Source organism: Nanorana parkeri, unplaced genomic scaffold, assembly GCF_000935625.1.
Source record: "Nanorana parkeri isolate BGI_ZX_2015 unplaced genomic scaffold, ASM93562v1 scaffold161, whole genome shotgun sequence".
In the NCBI taxonomy this organism is placed as follows: Eukaryota; Metazoa; Chordata; class Amphibia; order Anura; family Dicroglossidae; genus Nanorana; species Nanorana parkeri.
Window position 1 is genome coordinate 758,027 of NW_017306429.1, and position 16,542 is coordinate 774,568.

Below are 16,542 nucleotides of genomic sequence, written 5' to 3' on the forward strand. Positions count from 1 at the left end.
CCTTTCTTTCTCCAACACAGCATAACAACTTAAACGTTTGCTTCCTTGAGCACAGAAACGATAAACTTTACAGTTCACTTTTTCCAGCACAGAAAACGATAAACTTTACAGTTTACTTTCTCCAGCACAGAAATTATAAACTTTATAGTTTGCTTTCTTCAGCACAAGAATAATATTGAAAGCCTCACCAGCTTGGATGGCTTCAGTCCACAAGGTTATCACAATCTTAACCTCAGAGTCTCTCCCAGCCCACAGGCTCCCAAGTTCAGTAGTTTCACAGCACCAGCACCTTAGTCAGCTTCACAGTCTCATCTGCACACACCATTCAGGACTCTGGTGTCACTTGCTGTCTCTTGCGTCCTATCCTTTTGAGCACACTTCCTGCAGCAGGTGTTAATCCATGTCTGTCCCTTAAAGGGCCCATAACCCAAACAAGGGAAATAACAGACCTTTCCCAGGACCCATCTTCTGGCGTCCTGTACAACGCACACAGAAAAGAATGGTGGTGTACACTGTTAAGTACTATTAGGATAAGACTGAGTTAAGCTAGCACAATAGCAACATTTTGACAGCTTTACAACCACAAATTCTAAATGATATTACGCTGATCTACTTTGTTTTGTTAACAAAGCAGAATACCAGAAATAGAATTAAAAGAGGAAATCCAACCTTGATATTCCCTGACCAATTTCTTGGGGCAAACATCATAAATCATGCGCTGTACAAAGCATTTAAAAAGGCTGAACATAGCAACTATTACCATTCACCCTCTACCTCTTCTTATGGCACAGTTAGCAAAATGATACCCAAGAGACACTGCATTCAATAAAAATCATGAGGGTGGGTGGCTATGCTGCTCTCCTTTCTGGTATTTTTTCTGTCCACTCTTGCTGGCTGGAGCAGCTCTAATCTTCTTATGTTGTGGGATGTTCTGTGCATGGTGCTGATTGATGATTGACAACAGCACTGTCCAATCAGTAACCAACAGCAAAGAGAGAACATACTACAGTGGGGGAAATCCAGTGTTGAAACACTATGCCATTTGCACTTGTCAGTGTGATAAAAAAAACAGAGGGTTGGAGAAATAAAGCTACACTTGTCCTGAATTTATAAATCGGGGGAAATGACCTAAAAATAAGCAGATTCCGTAGCTAGCATGTAAGAGAGTTTAAATAAGGGGTTAAATGCTTGCACACACTAACAAATAGGGTAAGGTGAGTTTTTGCTACATGTGGCATCCCTCGGGGTAAAGGACAATTTATAGTCCAAAAGTCTTAATGTGTGTAACAAAGTTGACTATTTTGCCACTGTTTTATCATATTCTCTAATGACAGTGAATATGTAAATTACTGTGGAAGATTGCAAAGATGCTTGCACAAACATGGGTCACTTGCAGATAATTTTGCCACTATTGAAAGGAATCTTTTTTTATCTCCAATGATAGGTATGGGCTCCATTCTTTGGGAGGGACACCTGTAATGTGACTTGAGATTGTCTAAAAGGCATTCCTAGGTTGCATGACTCAGAACTGCCCTATTTGCACTATTAGACAGGTAACTAAATAAAAACATATAGTTTAGGCAGATGTGTTATACAGAAAGGCTGGAGGCAGAATGAGACAGAGGATCAATACAGGCAATAGAAAAATACCAGGCACCAGGGGACAAATTGGAGTTGTGAACGAGATAGCGAAACAAGAGTGAAATAATAGGGGTTCCAAGGCACACGTAGAAACCAATAAGAAGGTTTTACAGAAGTATTGGCAGGGTACATTGAGTGGAATTTAAAATGGGCACTTAGTCCCTTCAGAGGGACCCTTAAGCTGGCCAAACACTGGTAGATTTTGATACATACCTTCATATGAAGCATCAGAACATTCAATAATGCCATCAAAGACAATGTTCTGGAAAAAATGTTTTCAGAGGAGATTCTACTGGTGTATGGCCAGCTTTAGAGCATGCCAGTGTGTACTTCACTGCTTGGTATGAGCACACATCTAAGCATAATAGGGAGGATACTGGCCTTAGAGGCAGCTTGAAGATAGGAGGACTGTTGGTCTTCCAAAGGAGCCAAGATGGAACTACTGATTAAACAAAAATGGGATCTGCGCTTATGAATGAACTCTCGTGCTGCTGTGCTAAAAGATAGTAATCATTTCTCATATGTGTTTTTGGATTGCACTGCGCTACAAAATAGGAATATATGCACCTATAAAGTATAACAACCTTCAAATACCAGTGTAAAATAAATAAAGTGAATAAACAAATCCAACAATCATATGTCACAAAGTGAAAATATTGTTCCAAATCTCAAATATTCACAGTGAGCGTATCATTTATCACCATTACATATGGTGTAAATCTCAATGTTTAACAACATCTAACACATAAAAAGTGAATTTAATCCAAAAAATAAGTGTCCATCCCACAATGTGCAAAACGTTTTTCTCAATCCCTCGTTGCCGTATATCTGTAATTCACACCAGTGTTAATATACCCACTGTGCATACAACGTATACAGATCCGCATTCACCACAGGATAATTACCTTTTTACAAGATGGTCAAACTGAATTTAGTGCAGTATAAATCTCCAGCTCCGTTCTCCTCTATTATTTATGCTGTCATCATGTTCAATTTCCACCATCCAGAAGTTTACGTTTCCTTATCCACTCCAAAAAACATTTAAAAACTAATTGTGCAATAAGTCTTAAAAACAGTGCCCGTCTCAGCAGGGCTCATAACTATTCCTCTCACGTAATGAACTCAGCGTGCGGCCACCCATTGACGCGCTTCGTCACACAGGACTTGCGATCGGCGTCCCTTCAAAGATGGGCGCTGGCTTTTTACAATGTGATTATTTGTGCTGAACATGTGAGTGTTTTTATTCTATTAATAAAGCGCTGTTTTTAAGACCTATTGCACAATTAGTTTTTAAATGTTTTTTCTGGAGTTGATGAGGAAACGTAAACTTCTGGATGGTGGAAATTGAACATGAAAGCACATAAATAGCAGAGGAGAGCTTAGCTGGAGATTTATACTGCACTGAATGTTGTTTGACCATCTTGTAAAAAGTTAAATTATCCTGTGCTGAGTGCGGATCTGTATATGTTGTACGCACAGTGGGTGTATTAACACTGGTGTGAATAAAGGATACACGGCACCGAAAGATTGAGAAAAACGTTGTGTACATTGTGGGATGGACACTGATTTTTTTGGATTAAATTCACTTTTTATGTGTTAGATGTTGTTACACATTGAGATTCACCATGTAATGGTGATAAATGATACGCTCACTGTGAATATTTGAGATTTGGAACAGTATTTTCATTTTGTGACATATGATTATTGGATTTGTTTATTTATTTTACACTGGTATTTGAAGGTTTTAATTCTTTATAGGTGCGTATATTCCCATTTCGTAGCGCAGTGCAATCCAATAACAAAGATGGAACTACTGGTTTCTCAGTTTTTACATTACATCACCAGCCAAAGCTAACGTGCAGCCACATCATATCTTGTAGTAAGATCATACATTTGCTCTATTAGGTATTATTGCAAATGGTTGTTTGAACTAGACCAACTATTTACTTGGGATAAATAAACACCAGTGCTGTGAACATTTAAAAATTCTAACTTATCCCGAGCAGTGGAAATGTCTCACAGTCCACAAGTGTTTTTTGCCACTATGAATTTTTTCAATTTCATCTTTACTGATTGGATAATCTACACAAAGTCATCATAGAAAAGTTAGCTACTTTATGTTAAGCAGAGTAGATTGCTCAGCTTTGTTGCTTGAGGAATACTGCAGCTCAAAAGGGCAAATTTGAATATATTACTACCAGACTTGTGAAAACCATTAACATCTTTTACACAATTTTCAATGACCCATAACAGAAAATTATTAATCATATGTCAAATCTTGGCATGAGGATATTAAAAACAGCAACACTGTATTGGGATACACCAGCATTTGGAAGAAATATGTTCCTTAAAACAACACAATAAATTCACAATAAGAGGCAAGTGGTAATTAATACCCAGGCATACCAAGTCAGTTTTGGAGGAGTCCTGGTAGTCCACAGCGAAGCTACTTGGGGGTTTGTTCATGCCATTGCACTCACTGGCTGACTTTGGTGACTGTGCATGCTGCCTGTATGTGGCACTCTTTGGAGTCCAGCAGAAAAGGTTAATTGACTCTCTGACACACCGCTCAATGTCGATTTCTGTGGACATACAAAGCAATAAGTTAATAACACTGTTTAAAAAGATAAAGTTAGCTTCTTATGCACCGCTACTTCCTATTATAGGTAACCCTATGTTTCCACTGGGACTGGAAGTGCCTAATGCCTTTGGTTGGTGGACAACCCAAGGGGTGACATGCCTATACCAGTTAATGGTAGATGGTATGATCGGCACATGGTCTTGCTTTCAGAATAACATGCAAGCCCCAGACACAGAATATTTTATATATTTACAACTTAGGCACTGGGCTATATCAATGCTTTTGGAAACTCCAGTCATAACGGAATTAACGATTTTTAAAAATATCTGTCTGAAAAGCCCTACGGCCCCTAAAATGATATCGATATTATATTCCCAGCTAAACAGGTTATTAAAGCCCAGTGACCATAAATATATACAGAAATGGGAAAAAGAACTTGGAGTTGTTAAACAACAGAAAGAATGGCAACAAATGTGGAAATAGCTACGTGTTCCATTAATGTAAATTCTCTGGAAACTGCATTTAAAACTTTAACTAGATGGTACTTAGTGCCCTCCAGGTCGGTTTATTCTAACTCGACACATTCAGACCTTTGTTTTCGAGGATGTGATTCTAGGCGAGATGCGGTCCATACCTGGTAGACATGATTGAAACTGGATACGTTTTGGTTAAAAGTAATTCAGATGATTAACAATCTTTTTGTGACTAATATAGCAAGAGATCCATGGGTAGCCTTATCAAAAATCTTCATCCCTGACTAACTCACAACATAAATTGGGGACTTAAGTTATGTTGGCGGCGAAACAGACCATTGCCCAGGCATGGAGAAAACCACATGTGTTCTTCGAGGAAGTTAAAAAGAGGATGGATTAATTTTTTTCTTAATGAAAAACTGACTAGCATCCTTTTGGATTCCAATAAAAAGTTTATGAAGACTTGGGAACCTTGGATTAAATATGCCCATCCAACAATCTCAGTAGAAAGTTTGATGCTCCTGTAGAATTGATTTTGGTGTCTTGTCCCCCCCTTTTTTGTTTTGTTTGCTAGCTTTGAGGTTTTTGTCAGTTTGTTTGGTTTTATAGTTGTATTGTATTGTTTGTTGAAGGGTGGTTGGAGGGGAGGGTCAGCAGGGTGATACGGATATGTTTGTCCTTGCAGACTATTGATATTGAGGTATGTCTTGTATATGAATGTTTATAAGACAAAGAAAACATTTTGAAATGGAAAAAGATAAAGTTAGTGTTTCCATCAACAGCGACATCAACCTAGCATTTTACATCACCTAACCTAAAATCCTATTAAATAGATTTTAGTAAATGTATATGATCTAAACCTATATATTTTATATGCACAGAGTCTTAACAATAAAACAAAGAGAAAGAACTCTGACACCATGCAACTCTTTATTTAAACCTAGTAAACAATCATATAAATAACTGGCCTATCAACATCCAATGTCATGCATAGAACATATTTATTTATTACAGATATTTATATAGCCCTGACAATTTACACAGCGCTTTGCATACTGCAAATTTACCTCAGTCACTGCCCTCAAAGAGCTTATAATAAAAGGTCCCTCTATTGCACACGCATACAGGGCCAACTTAGACAGGAGCCTTCCAGCATGTCTTTGGAGTTTTTGTGAGGAATTTGGACTACCCAGAGGAAACCCATGCTATCACAGGGAGAACATGCATTACATTTAGATTAAACACACACACACACACACAGCATATACACAGCATATACACACAAAACATACATATACACACAATTGCATGTACAAATATATACACACACCCATAAACAAAGGCAATGTTTTAAAAAGAACAAAATGTACAACAAAAGTGTAAAGCAGTAGCACAGAAAGTGGAAATAAAGAGCTCAACATCTATCAGCAACAGTTCCTTTAAGGGCATAGCAAGGTCCCCTGGCCATTGAGCTAAATCATGCCTTTAGCAAAGTCTGTAACCTGTATAACCATCCAGATATCAAGATAGCATTAAATTCTTTCATTGCAAAATTGACCTTAACACACAAGTAACTGTGCCCCCTTCCTTTCACTCTTAATAACTCCATACATGGGTGACCTTATTAGTTCTGGAACAGTAAGGCTGCCCATAGGCATTAGAAGGTGGTTAGATGGCTATGGTGTGACTACTTTCAGGACATATGATCGGCCAGAGGGACTGTGAAGAGAATTGTTTTGCTGGTGATATTGCAGCATGGCATCCCAGAGAGATGAGATAAAACAGTCAGAATCCAGTGATTGTCATCTCCTGCCTTTGGGTTTTTTTTGTTTTATTTAGATATCATCATGCTTGCTTTATACAGAGTTTAATGGTAATGAGGTGTGAGCCCCAGTTTCAATTAGGAAGTCTTATATGCAGGGCCGGATTTACTCTCTCTGCTGCCCCAAGGCCAGGTTCCTCAATGCACCCCACCCTCCCCGCCAACCCCCCTTCTCCACCATGGAGAATGGCACACCTGCAGGCTGCATATAAGTGATCTCGGCGACATCGCCGAGATCACTTGTACAAAACAAGTTGCGGCTACATTTAGCTCTGCTTGCCCAAAGCAGGGCTAAATGTAGAAAACAACTACCCACCCAACTGCATGTCCCGGGCGTCGAGAGATAGGAATTCCATACTACTGCTGCCCCTCTAATCTCTGCTGCCCCAAGGCCGGGTCTTATATGGATATGGCTGAATCAATTACGAAATACAGTATATATCTGTGCATTTATGGTCTAGATGGTTAAAGATTCCTCGCATTCCACAGTCCTCTCAGGCCTTGCCCAGATTAATTTAAGAATAATCAGATATCTGTTCATTTGCCCCTTGATCTTTCTAGTTTTTACAATAACAATAGTTTGTTTACATTTGGCCTAGCTGTTTGTGATGGGTCTCATAAGTTTGGGAGGGGCAGAGGAAAGGATCATAAAGTGCTCAGCCCTCCTACTCATCCTCCTGCCTCTTCCAGATTGGCCTAGGGGGCCGGCTCAGGGACACGCCCTAGAGGACCAACAAAAAGCTGTGCAGGGCAGTCAGGGGGCCCTCATTTGACATCAAGAGGAGGCTCTCGTAACACCAAAGTTTGTTACATAAAGAGGAAATGCTCAAGTAACATCCCATAAAAAGTTCCCCTTTAACATCAAGAAAGAATCTTTGCAAGCCTTACTTGGAGAAAGAGCAATTCAGAGCCATCTTCTGTTGTACTGAAATGGACTCTGTTAGAACATACTAAACCCAGAATTTGTTAAGTACTCTCTTTTTATTGCTTTTTTATTTTATTGTTGTTATCCCTGTCTCTCTTTGTTAACATCTTTTTTGTATATTTCTCCTGCACCCTTTCTTTTATTAAGAAAAAATATAAAAAATTGGTTAGCTTATCTCCATGCTCTAAATAAGAACTTAAAATACCCTTATCTCTGTGAAGAGTACTGTACTGTACTGTACAGAATGCATGTCATATTGCTGTCTGAAAGGACAGTGGTATCATAGTCTTTAAGTATTTGAATTGTCACAGCATTTGCTAAGAGCGGTGCGTGTTTCCATTAAAACCCGTGGTGGCAGCTACTTTTTTGTGTGTAAAGGATTAACTGTGGAGTTAACCAACCCTAGTGATGATCGCTCTCAGTCTGCTGGCCTCAAACTATTGTCCCGAGAGCTGGGAAATCTGTGCAGGGTGAGGTTGGGAGTGGTATTTCCATGTTCCTTGTGAAGGCTTGGTAGTTTCAGAGCTGCGTATAATCGCGTGTTGGTGACGTACATAGGGTTTCTGACCAGCAGCATCTGTCACACAGAGAACTTGTGATGACGCCATCAGTCCCGTCTCCCAATCTACATCTGCAGTGGATCAAACACTAGTTTTTACAAGGGGTAACTCAGTGAGAAAAGTAAAAACAGGTCAAGAAGCTGCGCACACTCCAAATTTTAAGACTGTGCTGTCACTGACAGCCGCTGTTATACACTATTGATTGGGAACCAATCACCTTGGTGATTGGTACATATCATCATGCCATGACAGTCAATCATGGGGATTACATGGGATTTGTTTTACAATCCAGCTTGCTTTACCTGTTATCGAGTCTCATAAAAGTTGATTAAAAACTGTTAAAGTGATACTAAACTCAGGAGATCAATCATTCAACATTCAAGTAGCTTAACTATTAACACAAATGTATCTTATTTGTGTATCACTCGGCTGTAGATCCTCAAATAATCTCTGAATTGGTGCTGTCTGAATGGAAACACGAAACAAATATAAAGTAGGTGTTATCCCAGTTTGGCTGCAAAAGTGGAAATGCACTTTAGAATGAAAGTAATATTAAATGCTAAAGCTGTTTTCAATAATCCAGATCAAACAAATATACATTACCCAGCAAAGTATGTCTTTACTTTTTTGCCCACTTACATTCATCATGTTTACAAACAGCTCCAACTCTCTCAGCTCAGTCTTCCCTGAACTTCCTGCTAAGTACAAGATCAGAAGGGACACAGCAGTCTCCAGGAGCTGTCCAAATACTAGCTTGGAGATTGGAGGAGGAAGGGGGAGCAGGGGAGTGTACACAGCTTACATGCACACACAAGGGTGGCTCCATAGGACCCTGCAAGGGAAAGGAGTCACCCCAAAACAGAATATCAGGGCCAGTTCTCAGGGGACTAGCTTCTGCAGGAAACTAAACATTTTAAGCATCAAGGAGCAGCATCCATTGTAAGTGATTTAATCAACATTTAAAAAACTTGATTAAAAACATTTTGACTTTAATATCACTTTTATATCTGCATAGAACACCAGCTACCTATATCTGGTATAATGTCTTTTGATCCTTTTGTTGTAGAGTTATACTGACAGTAACCTCTCCTTATACATTTTTCATCACAGGCACAGTTGAATTGCCCAGGTTTGTAACAGGTTTACAAGAATCATTGATTCAAGTTATACCGTTTTGAACTAGCTGGCCAAAAACTAAGCTCCCACATTCAGCTTATCGATGCATTCCATTTAAATAATATATAAATCCAAGCAAGCGCATTGTTAGAGTCTGGTGTTTTACACAAAACAGCTCAACAACAAAACATTGAAATATTAGAATTCTGTTAACATTTTCTTTTACAAAAGGAAGATTTTTATTTTTTGGCTGAGCTAGAAAAGGATGTGCTTGCATACACACCCTGGGAAGATTTATTATTGCAGCTGAAGCCTGTTCCTTTAATATGTCCCTAAGTCACCTTTTGCCATCCATAAATCAGTTATTGTCTGTGGTCAGGGTAGTAAAGGGCTGACAGTGAGAATAAATGACCTGCTTCGCAGAATTTCCCATGCTAGCCTCGCAATCATTTAATAATTTGCGTCATTCGATCACAAAGCATGCACGACAAAGATCACCGTGGTAACCACCTGGAATGCTGTCAGACAAAGCCTTAACACCGTTTTCCGTTTCCTTGCCAGTGCAGTCGCTTTTTTGTTTCTTTTACCCAAGATATATTCATGAATTTACACTAGAATGGGTGAACTCAGGCTGAATCAATTGTCAATTCTATTTAGATTTTTTGACACGGCCAAAGGTGTCTTTAATGTACTAAAAATATATATTACGTTATAAGGGAATCAAGGACTAAATACATATGATTTACTCACATTACTTAATTAAAGTTACCCATTGCACTCTCAGTAACCAGATAACTTGCCAGCAAAGTACACAATACATACATTTCGGCTGTACATGAAGTAAAGTAAAAATCCTAAAGCTTAACTCTGGGATAAGCAAATAATGTCTAAACACACAAGAGGCATTTGTGGTCTTACTTGAATCTTGGTAGGTCTGTGCAGTAATCCACTGTAAAACATTACCTCTGTACAGGAACTTCCTGTAATAAAGACCTGTCACTGCTGCTCTCTCTCCTTTTGCAGGTTCACTGGTCTTGTATCCACCCCCCTTGTAGTTTTCTACTGGCAGCCTCTAGTGGAGAAGTTGCTTGGTTTCATCCACAGATCTGCTTTCTGCATAGGTTATGTTCCGCACAGTGATGATGTCTTCAATTAAAGTTTTTGTACCCAGAGTTTAGCTTTAAAGTATATGAAAAGTCAAAATCTTTTTTAAGTTTGGGATTTTCTCTGTATATTAATTGCAACCTTCTGGGTTTTTCTAAAAGGTTTTTCAAGGCATTACTCCTAAAAGTCATATGTAATGGCTGTATCTTTTTTAAAGCCATACTACTACTATAAATGCTCATTAGGCATAGGGGTAGAGGAGTAAGCTGTAATACTTACCTTATTCATAGAAAGGGTATGTTTCTTAATCAGTTCAGCTTCATAGTGACACTAAACTCAAGAGTTAAATCTTAAATCTGCATTCAAGTACCTTAACTTCCTTCTAGAGTATGGCTATGTTTGTTCCCCATGGCCCCTGTGTGTGTTGTAAAGTAGCCACCACTCCAAGCTCACTCCTGTGATGGACTACAATCCTATGTTTAGTTTACTAATTTGTATTGAGATTGTAGTCCATCACGGGAGTGAGCTTGGAGGGGTGGCCTCTTTACAACACACACAGTGACCATGCGGAATCAAAGTAGCCACCCTCCAGAAGGAAGGACAGTGTCAGCACCAATTCAGAGATGATTTGAAGCTCTACAGCCGAATGATACACAATAATACATTTTTAAGATTTAACTCCTGAGTTTAAAGTTACTGGAAGAAAAGTAAACTTCTCCCCACAAAAGAGAATTAAAGTGAATGTAAACCTTGACAACTGAACTCCTTTTGCTCCCCTTTGGTCTGTTAAATATACCATAAAACACATTTTGTTATATCTGTTCTGTAAAAAAAAAAAAAAACCTATTGTTGCAGAAATTTAGAGCTGTCCTGTCCTGAGATAACACTTTATGTGTTACCTCAAGGAGTACTCCCAGTTCTTTTATTGTACTACAGAACAATTATTCTGTGGAGATTGGGAGAATTGGCAGAAATCAGTAGTTTCTGTGCAGGGCTGGTACCAAGTCTTGCACTTCCAGTTCACAAAAAGGCAAATGGTGTCATTCCACAAGAGGAAATTAGGAACTGAGTAGATTTCTGACACATCAATAAATATTTTTTTTGTACTTGCAGAGTCCTACAATTCATATAACATGGTGAAACATGCGTGTATTGCAGAAATGGACTGCATATGTGTTTTTACTTTGCTCTGACATACACTTTAACCATTTATTTTGCATTTCTGTATAGGCAGGACTGTCTCTATAATGAGACATTACTTTGGGTTATGAGGGGGGGCGGCAGGCAGAGTGGCACAGCCGCTCTGCTGCACAATGTTTCCAGTGTGCCTGCCACCCCCTTTCTGGCCAGAGCATCCCAGGTTGCCAAGAGCTGGGCGGGGAGATGTATAAGGGACATACACATCTCCCCTCCTAGCTCTTAGCAACCTGGGACACTCTGGCCAGCGTCATGTCCAGGTTCCTGTGAACCAGTGACGTCAGTAAGCTGGGTGGGACGCCAGCCAGAGCTGGGTGGCAGGATGATTTACCCCACCATCATCAATCATCACTTACTCTCTTAACAAATTTAAGCAACTGTCTGGTAATGCCATAATTTACTAGTATGGCTTCCAATGAATTAATCGAGAAAAACTTAGAAAGGCCTCACTGGGATTCAGCACAGAATGAGCATTATCTGGTCTTCTGAAAAATAATAATGAAGGTAATTTGTAATTCCACCAGGTCAGTGCTCCCAGGCTTTTTTAGCACAAAGAAAAACCACTTGCATTGTAGAAACACAATACAGAGAAAAACCAGAAGTGTATGATAAAAATAGATAATTATAATAAAAACCACAGATAAAATCAGTGCAGTAGCAGTCAGTAGAAAAACACTTCACCAAGAAGTTTAGCAGCTCTTTTACTATCATAGACAAGCTCTGAAATTAAACTGGAAACAATATTAAAAAAAAATCTTTTAAGAATTGAAAATTCTTAATTCAGAAAAGAAAATGTGTATAACCAAATATACACTAAAATAGTGTTTCTCTGTACACATGGGCTGCTGGCATATCACAAATCTACCAAAAGGAGCATGGGTGTGTTAAATATCCATAATATCCATAGTTTAAAAGAACTGCATGTAATTATTCCTTATGTGATTCTGTGAAAAGTGCTGGAAAATATACCTAGTTAGTGGCCCCCTGAGACTTGGAATGTAACGTGTGTGAGAAGTCCCAGGTTCTGCAAGGACTGCTGGGCAATGTGAAAACTGTTGGGTGCTTTGAGAGCTAGTGGCACTGTGAGGACTGCTGGGCACTGGAGACATAATGGTGCAGGAGCCAGGGGTAAGTAGCAGGGTTACAGGAAAAAGTGTTAGGCTAGTTCTGAGTTGATACACCTCAATAATTATGCGTGGTTGCATGATATCGCGCATATCAGTTCAGGAGCAGTATTGGTGGAGTAAGAACACTCCTCTAGCTGCCAGGGGAATAACTGCTTCAGTAAGGATGGGAGGAGGTGTATAGGTAAGAACAGACAGATACTGGTGGTAGAGGACTGCATTATTAGATGGACAGACAGGGTAATCTGTCACCTGGCCTAAACAGTATGCAGTTTACCAGGTGCACGGGTTTGACACACTGCGCATCAGGTTAAAAGGTGGGACTGAGCAGCACCCAGCTGTAATGGTACATATTGGCACAAATGGCAATTTTAGAGTAAGGTGGAGTGTCCTAAAAAATGGAAAGCAGCGGGGCTGTCTTCGGTGAGCCTTTGAGAATACATGTTACACCATGTGGTGGTCAGTAACTAGGCCCAATATGAGGCAAGACCTCAAGTACTCACAAACCCAGGCAGCTAGGGCTGATAAAAGTTTCAGGCAGCCCAGAGGAGAGCAAGCCACTGTAGATAGGCAACTTAACACAACTGGAGACCAGATGGTGCATATGATGGTGCGTATGACATCAGTGCCCAATTCCTTAGCCTTAAAAGAGAGCTATGAGGTGAGTGATTTCCACTCATCCTCATAGTTAGAGCCGACCTGTGACAAAGAAACTGTCACAGGTCGGCTCTGTTGATTGGGAAGTGAGCGAACACATATCTATTTACTGAGCTTTGGGTCACGGGAAGAGGTTAGTATATGTCCTCCCGTGACCCTGAAGAGAACTATGGGGAAAAACACTGACCCCATAGTTCTCTTTTAACTGTTACAGCACTGAAGATGGCAAATGTGAAACATTTCAGAAACATTTAAGAAATGAAGCCCAACTGTACCAACTGTGAGGTAGCTCCCAGTGCTTCAGTCCAACTGGTAGTACTCACTATTGGAGCCTTTAGAGACAGGGTCACACTAGAGGCTGTGCCATGACTCTGGACCCGGAAAGTGCTCTGCAGCTAACTAACACACTACACAAAAGTTTAGAAAACACCAGATTAAGAAGCTCAGAAGGTCACATTCCAAGCTAGCCTCGACACATCCAGAGGAATACTAACTATGTGAGCCTTCAGAGACTGGCTAACACAGTACACAAAGGTCTGGAAAACACCACAGTGCAGAGTCCAGTGCCCGAAATGATGAGGTTCGGGTACACAAACTCAATTTATTCGCAAGTCCTAAACATGGCAAACAAATGCGATCGTTCACTGCCCTACCAGACAATTACCAATCATACAATTCCTGGCCTCTTTTAGTAAAGTCTCTGAGACAGGTTTACAGCGTATATTTTTTATACTGACTCTAATCCCACAAAATCCCTCTCTCTCTCTCTCTCTCTATATATATATATATATACAGTATATATATATATAGATATATATATATTTTTTTTTTTAATAAACAATGTTCCCTGATGTAAATTTAACATCAATCACATCACCCAGCTATGTAAATCCAGAATCATGATCAGCGATGCTCGACAACCCGCCAACACTGTGCCGCCACTACTTCTGTTGCTAATGCTAGTTCCCTGGCTGCTGTGCTACTGTAAAAAGAGCAATGTAAAATCCTAGGCAATGCCATTGACCAAATATGTCCATCACCGTATTTGGTCAATGGCGTCACCTAGGATCCCCTGACTGCTTTGTTTAAAAACAGAACAAAGTCAGAAGGGAAAAAAAATGTTGTCTCTTATAAAGGGAAATTTAGAAGCAGGTTTAAGGCATCCCCAAGAATGTTAATGTTGCCATTTAAGCCAAATTAAAAACCTGCTCCTAGTTGAATGGTAATTCTGAAAACATTTTTATTTCTATATGTCCCCCATGGCAGTGCCCAGCTACCCATGCTCTTTTTATAAAAGTTTGCAAGCAAACTGTCCATGAAAAAGGGCAAACAAATTTACAAGATTCAGTTCCCATAGATATAAATGGGATTCGCTGCTATGCTCACGGTTTGCGGATTTCCCGCTTAAAGCCCAATTTAACATTTAAATTTTTTTTTATTTCTGTAATGCAGTCAGGCTGTATATAGAGAACTTATTTATTTTATTTTTTTAATACTATGTGCTGCAACAAGGGTATAAAAACCCTAGTGCTGGCAACACATTGGAGACTCACACACAACGTAACAGCTCAGGTCTCTGGTGTTCGAACATGACCACCAGCACACTGCTTCAATCAACAGTACTCATGCTGTTTCCCCGCCCCCCCCAACATACACACACAAACATTCGTCGGGTGCACCTATGTGCGAAAACGACGATTGTGCCTATTATGCCAGACATGTTAGATATCGCTGCGAACGTCGCAGTGAGTGCAATAATTTTAGGGCCATTCATTACTGATAACACTAAACTGATGAGCAGTAAAAGCGTTTAAAGCGTCGCCTATGGCCAATTTTGGGTGTGGTCGTTTTCTGCGTTTTCGCGGGAGTGCGCAATTTTACAGCTTGACATGTTTGGTGTCTATTTACCCGACGTGACCCCGTCTTTTATATTTTACCATAACATTAGGGTAATAATAAATGTTTTATAACATTTCATAGGGAAAGAGGTTTTTTTTTTTCTAAATTTAGGGTACTTTTTTGTTATATAGTAAAAAATAAAAACCCCAGTGGTGATTAAATACCACCAAACGAAAGTTCTAGGTGTCCCCAAAAAATGGTATAAAGTTCATTTCAGTACAGCGTTGCATGACTGAATAAACGTCAGTCAAGGTACTGCAGCGCTGAATACTGAAAAATGGCCAGGAAGGGGGTTTAACACCCCGGTCTTCAAGTGGTTAAAGCAAAAAGACAAGTATATTTACAGTATATGCTATCTCATTTAATTGCAGTGGGCTTTAAAGTTTATCTTAAAGCGAAAACTTTTTTTTATTTTCATTTTGGATACAGTAGGGAATGGTTAATACCCTTTTTGGTTTTTTTTGGTTTTTTTTTTACCATCTGTATCCCATTGAGGAGATTTCAATTAATTTCCTGTCATACCGACACACAACAGAAGTATGAAAAAATCTCTGCAAAGTGAGGGAATGTCCCCTCTTAGACATTTTTCATGGGAAAATCTCCTCCTGCAAGATTGTCTCTCTCTTTTTGTTCTGGTGACTAATCAAAATGTTAGATTTGCCTTCAATTTCAGTTCCAGTGACAATGGTTTCCGGGGCAAATAAAGAGGGTAAATCTTCCCAGTTGGCAAAAGGAAAGCTAAACCTGAACGGACTTCTAATTGCTCACCAATCTATTCAAAAAATAAAAGCAGCTCTGGCTCTAGATACACTTTACACAGCTGCAAGTTTTAAATAATTGATGTTCAATCCGACAAGATGGTCATTTCATATTCAGTATTGGAAAAGCCAGAAACTGGCAAGATGCACACGTCATATAAGTTATATTTGCTTTTACCAATCCCTCTGTTTGTCACTCACAAGAATAATAAAAGCTACCTGCTCTACCTGACAGATACGTTTTAATTTCCTTTCCAAGCGGGATAGAAAAATGAAGCTGGGGCCTCCAGGTTCCACAGACATAGGAATGTGCTCACGGGTGAAATAGCAGTGCTGATCTACAGCTGAGCATTAGCTCTTAGATGTGCTTGCCTGATCTCCTGGAGGCAATGCAATTCACTGAGCAACTGCAGCAAAATTACAAAACACATGTGTAAATGTAAATATGATATATAAATCATGCTGAGATTTCACTTTTATCCTCAGCAGGTAGGAACTTCTATTACTAACAAAAGGCAATATTATACAACATTTTCTTGCGTTATGGCAAAATATCTTCAATACATTTTAAATATTATAAAGTATTAGGCGCAGTAAAAAATTGTATCTTTTTTATCATTATTTATCAATAATATTTTAAAAAATAAATATCTGCTTTAACCACTTGAGTCCCAGCCACCATTTT

At 39.3% G+C, this 16,542-nt stretch overlaps 1 protein-coding gene across 1 annotated transcript in view; it reads right to left on the bottom strand.

The window, feature by feature from the left end:
• The window catches only part of TBCK (TBC1 domain containing kinase), a 194,815-nt gene that overhangs the window by 51,281 nt on the left and 126,992 nt on the right, over nucleotides 1-16,542 (bottom strand). The window contains exon 23 of the mRNA XM_018554476.1: nucleotides 4,048-4,223. Within this exon, the coding sequence (XP_018409978.1) occupies nucleotides 4,048-4,223 (176 nt within the window). The remainder of the gene's footprint in view (nucleotides 1-4,047; nucleotides 4,224-16,542) is intronic.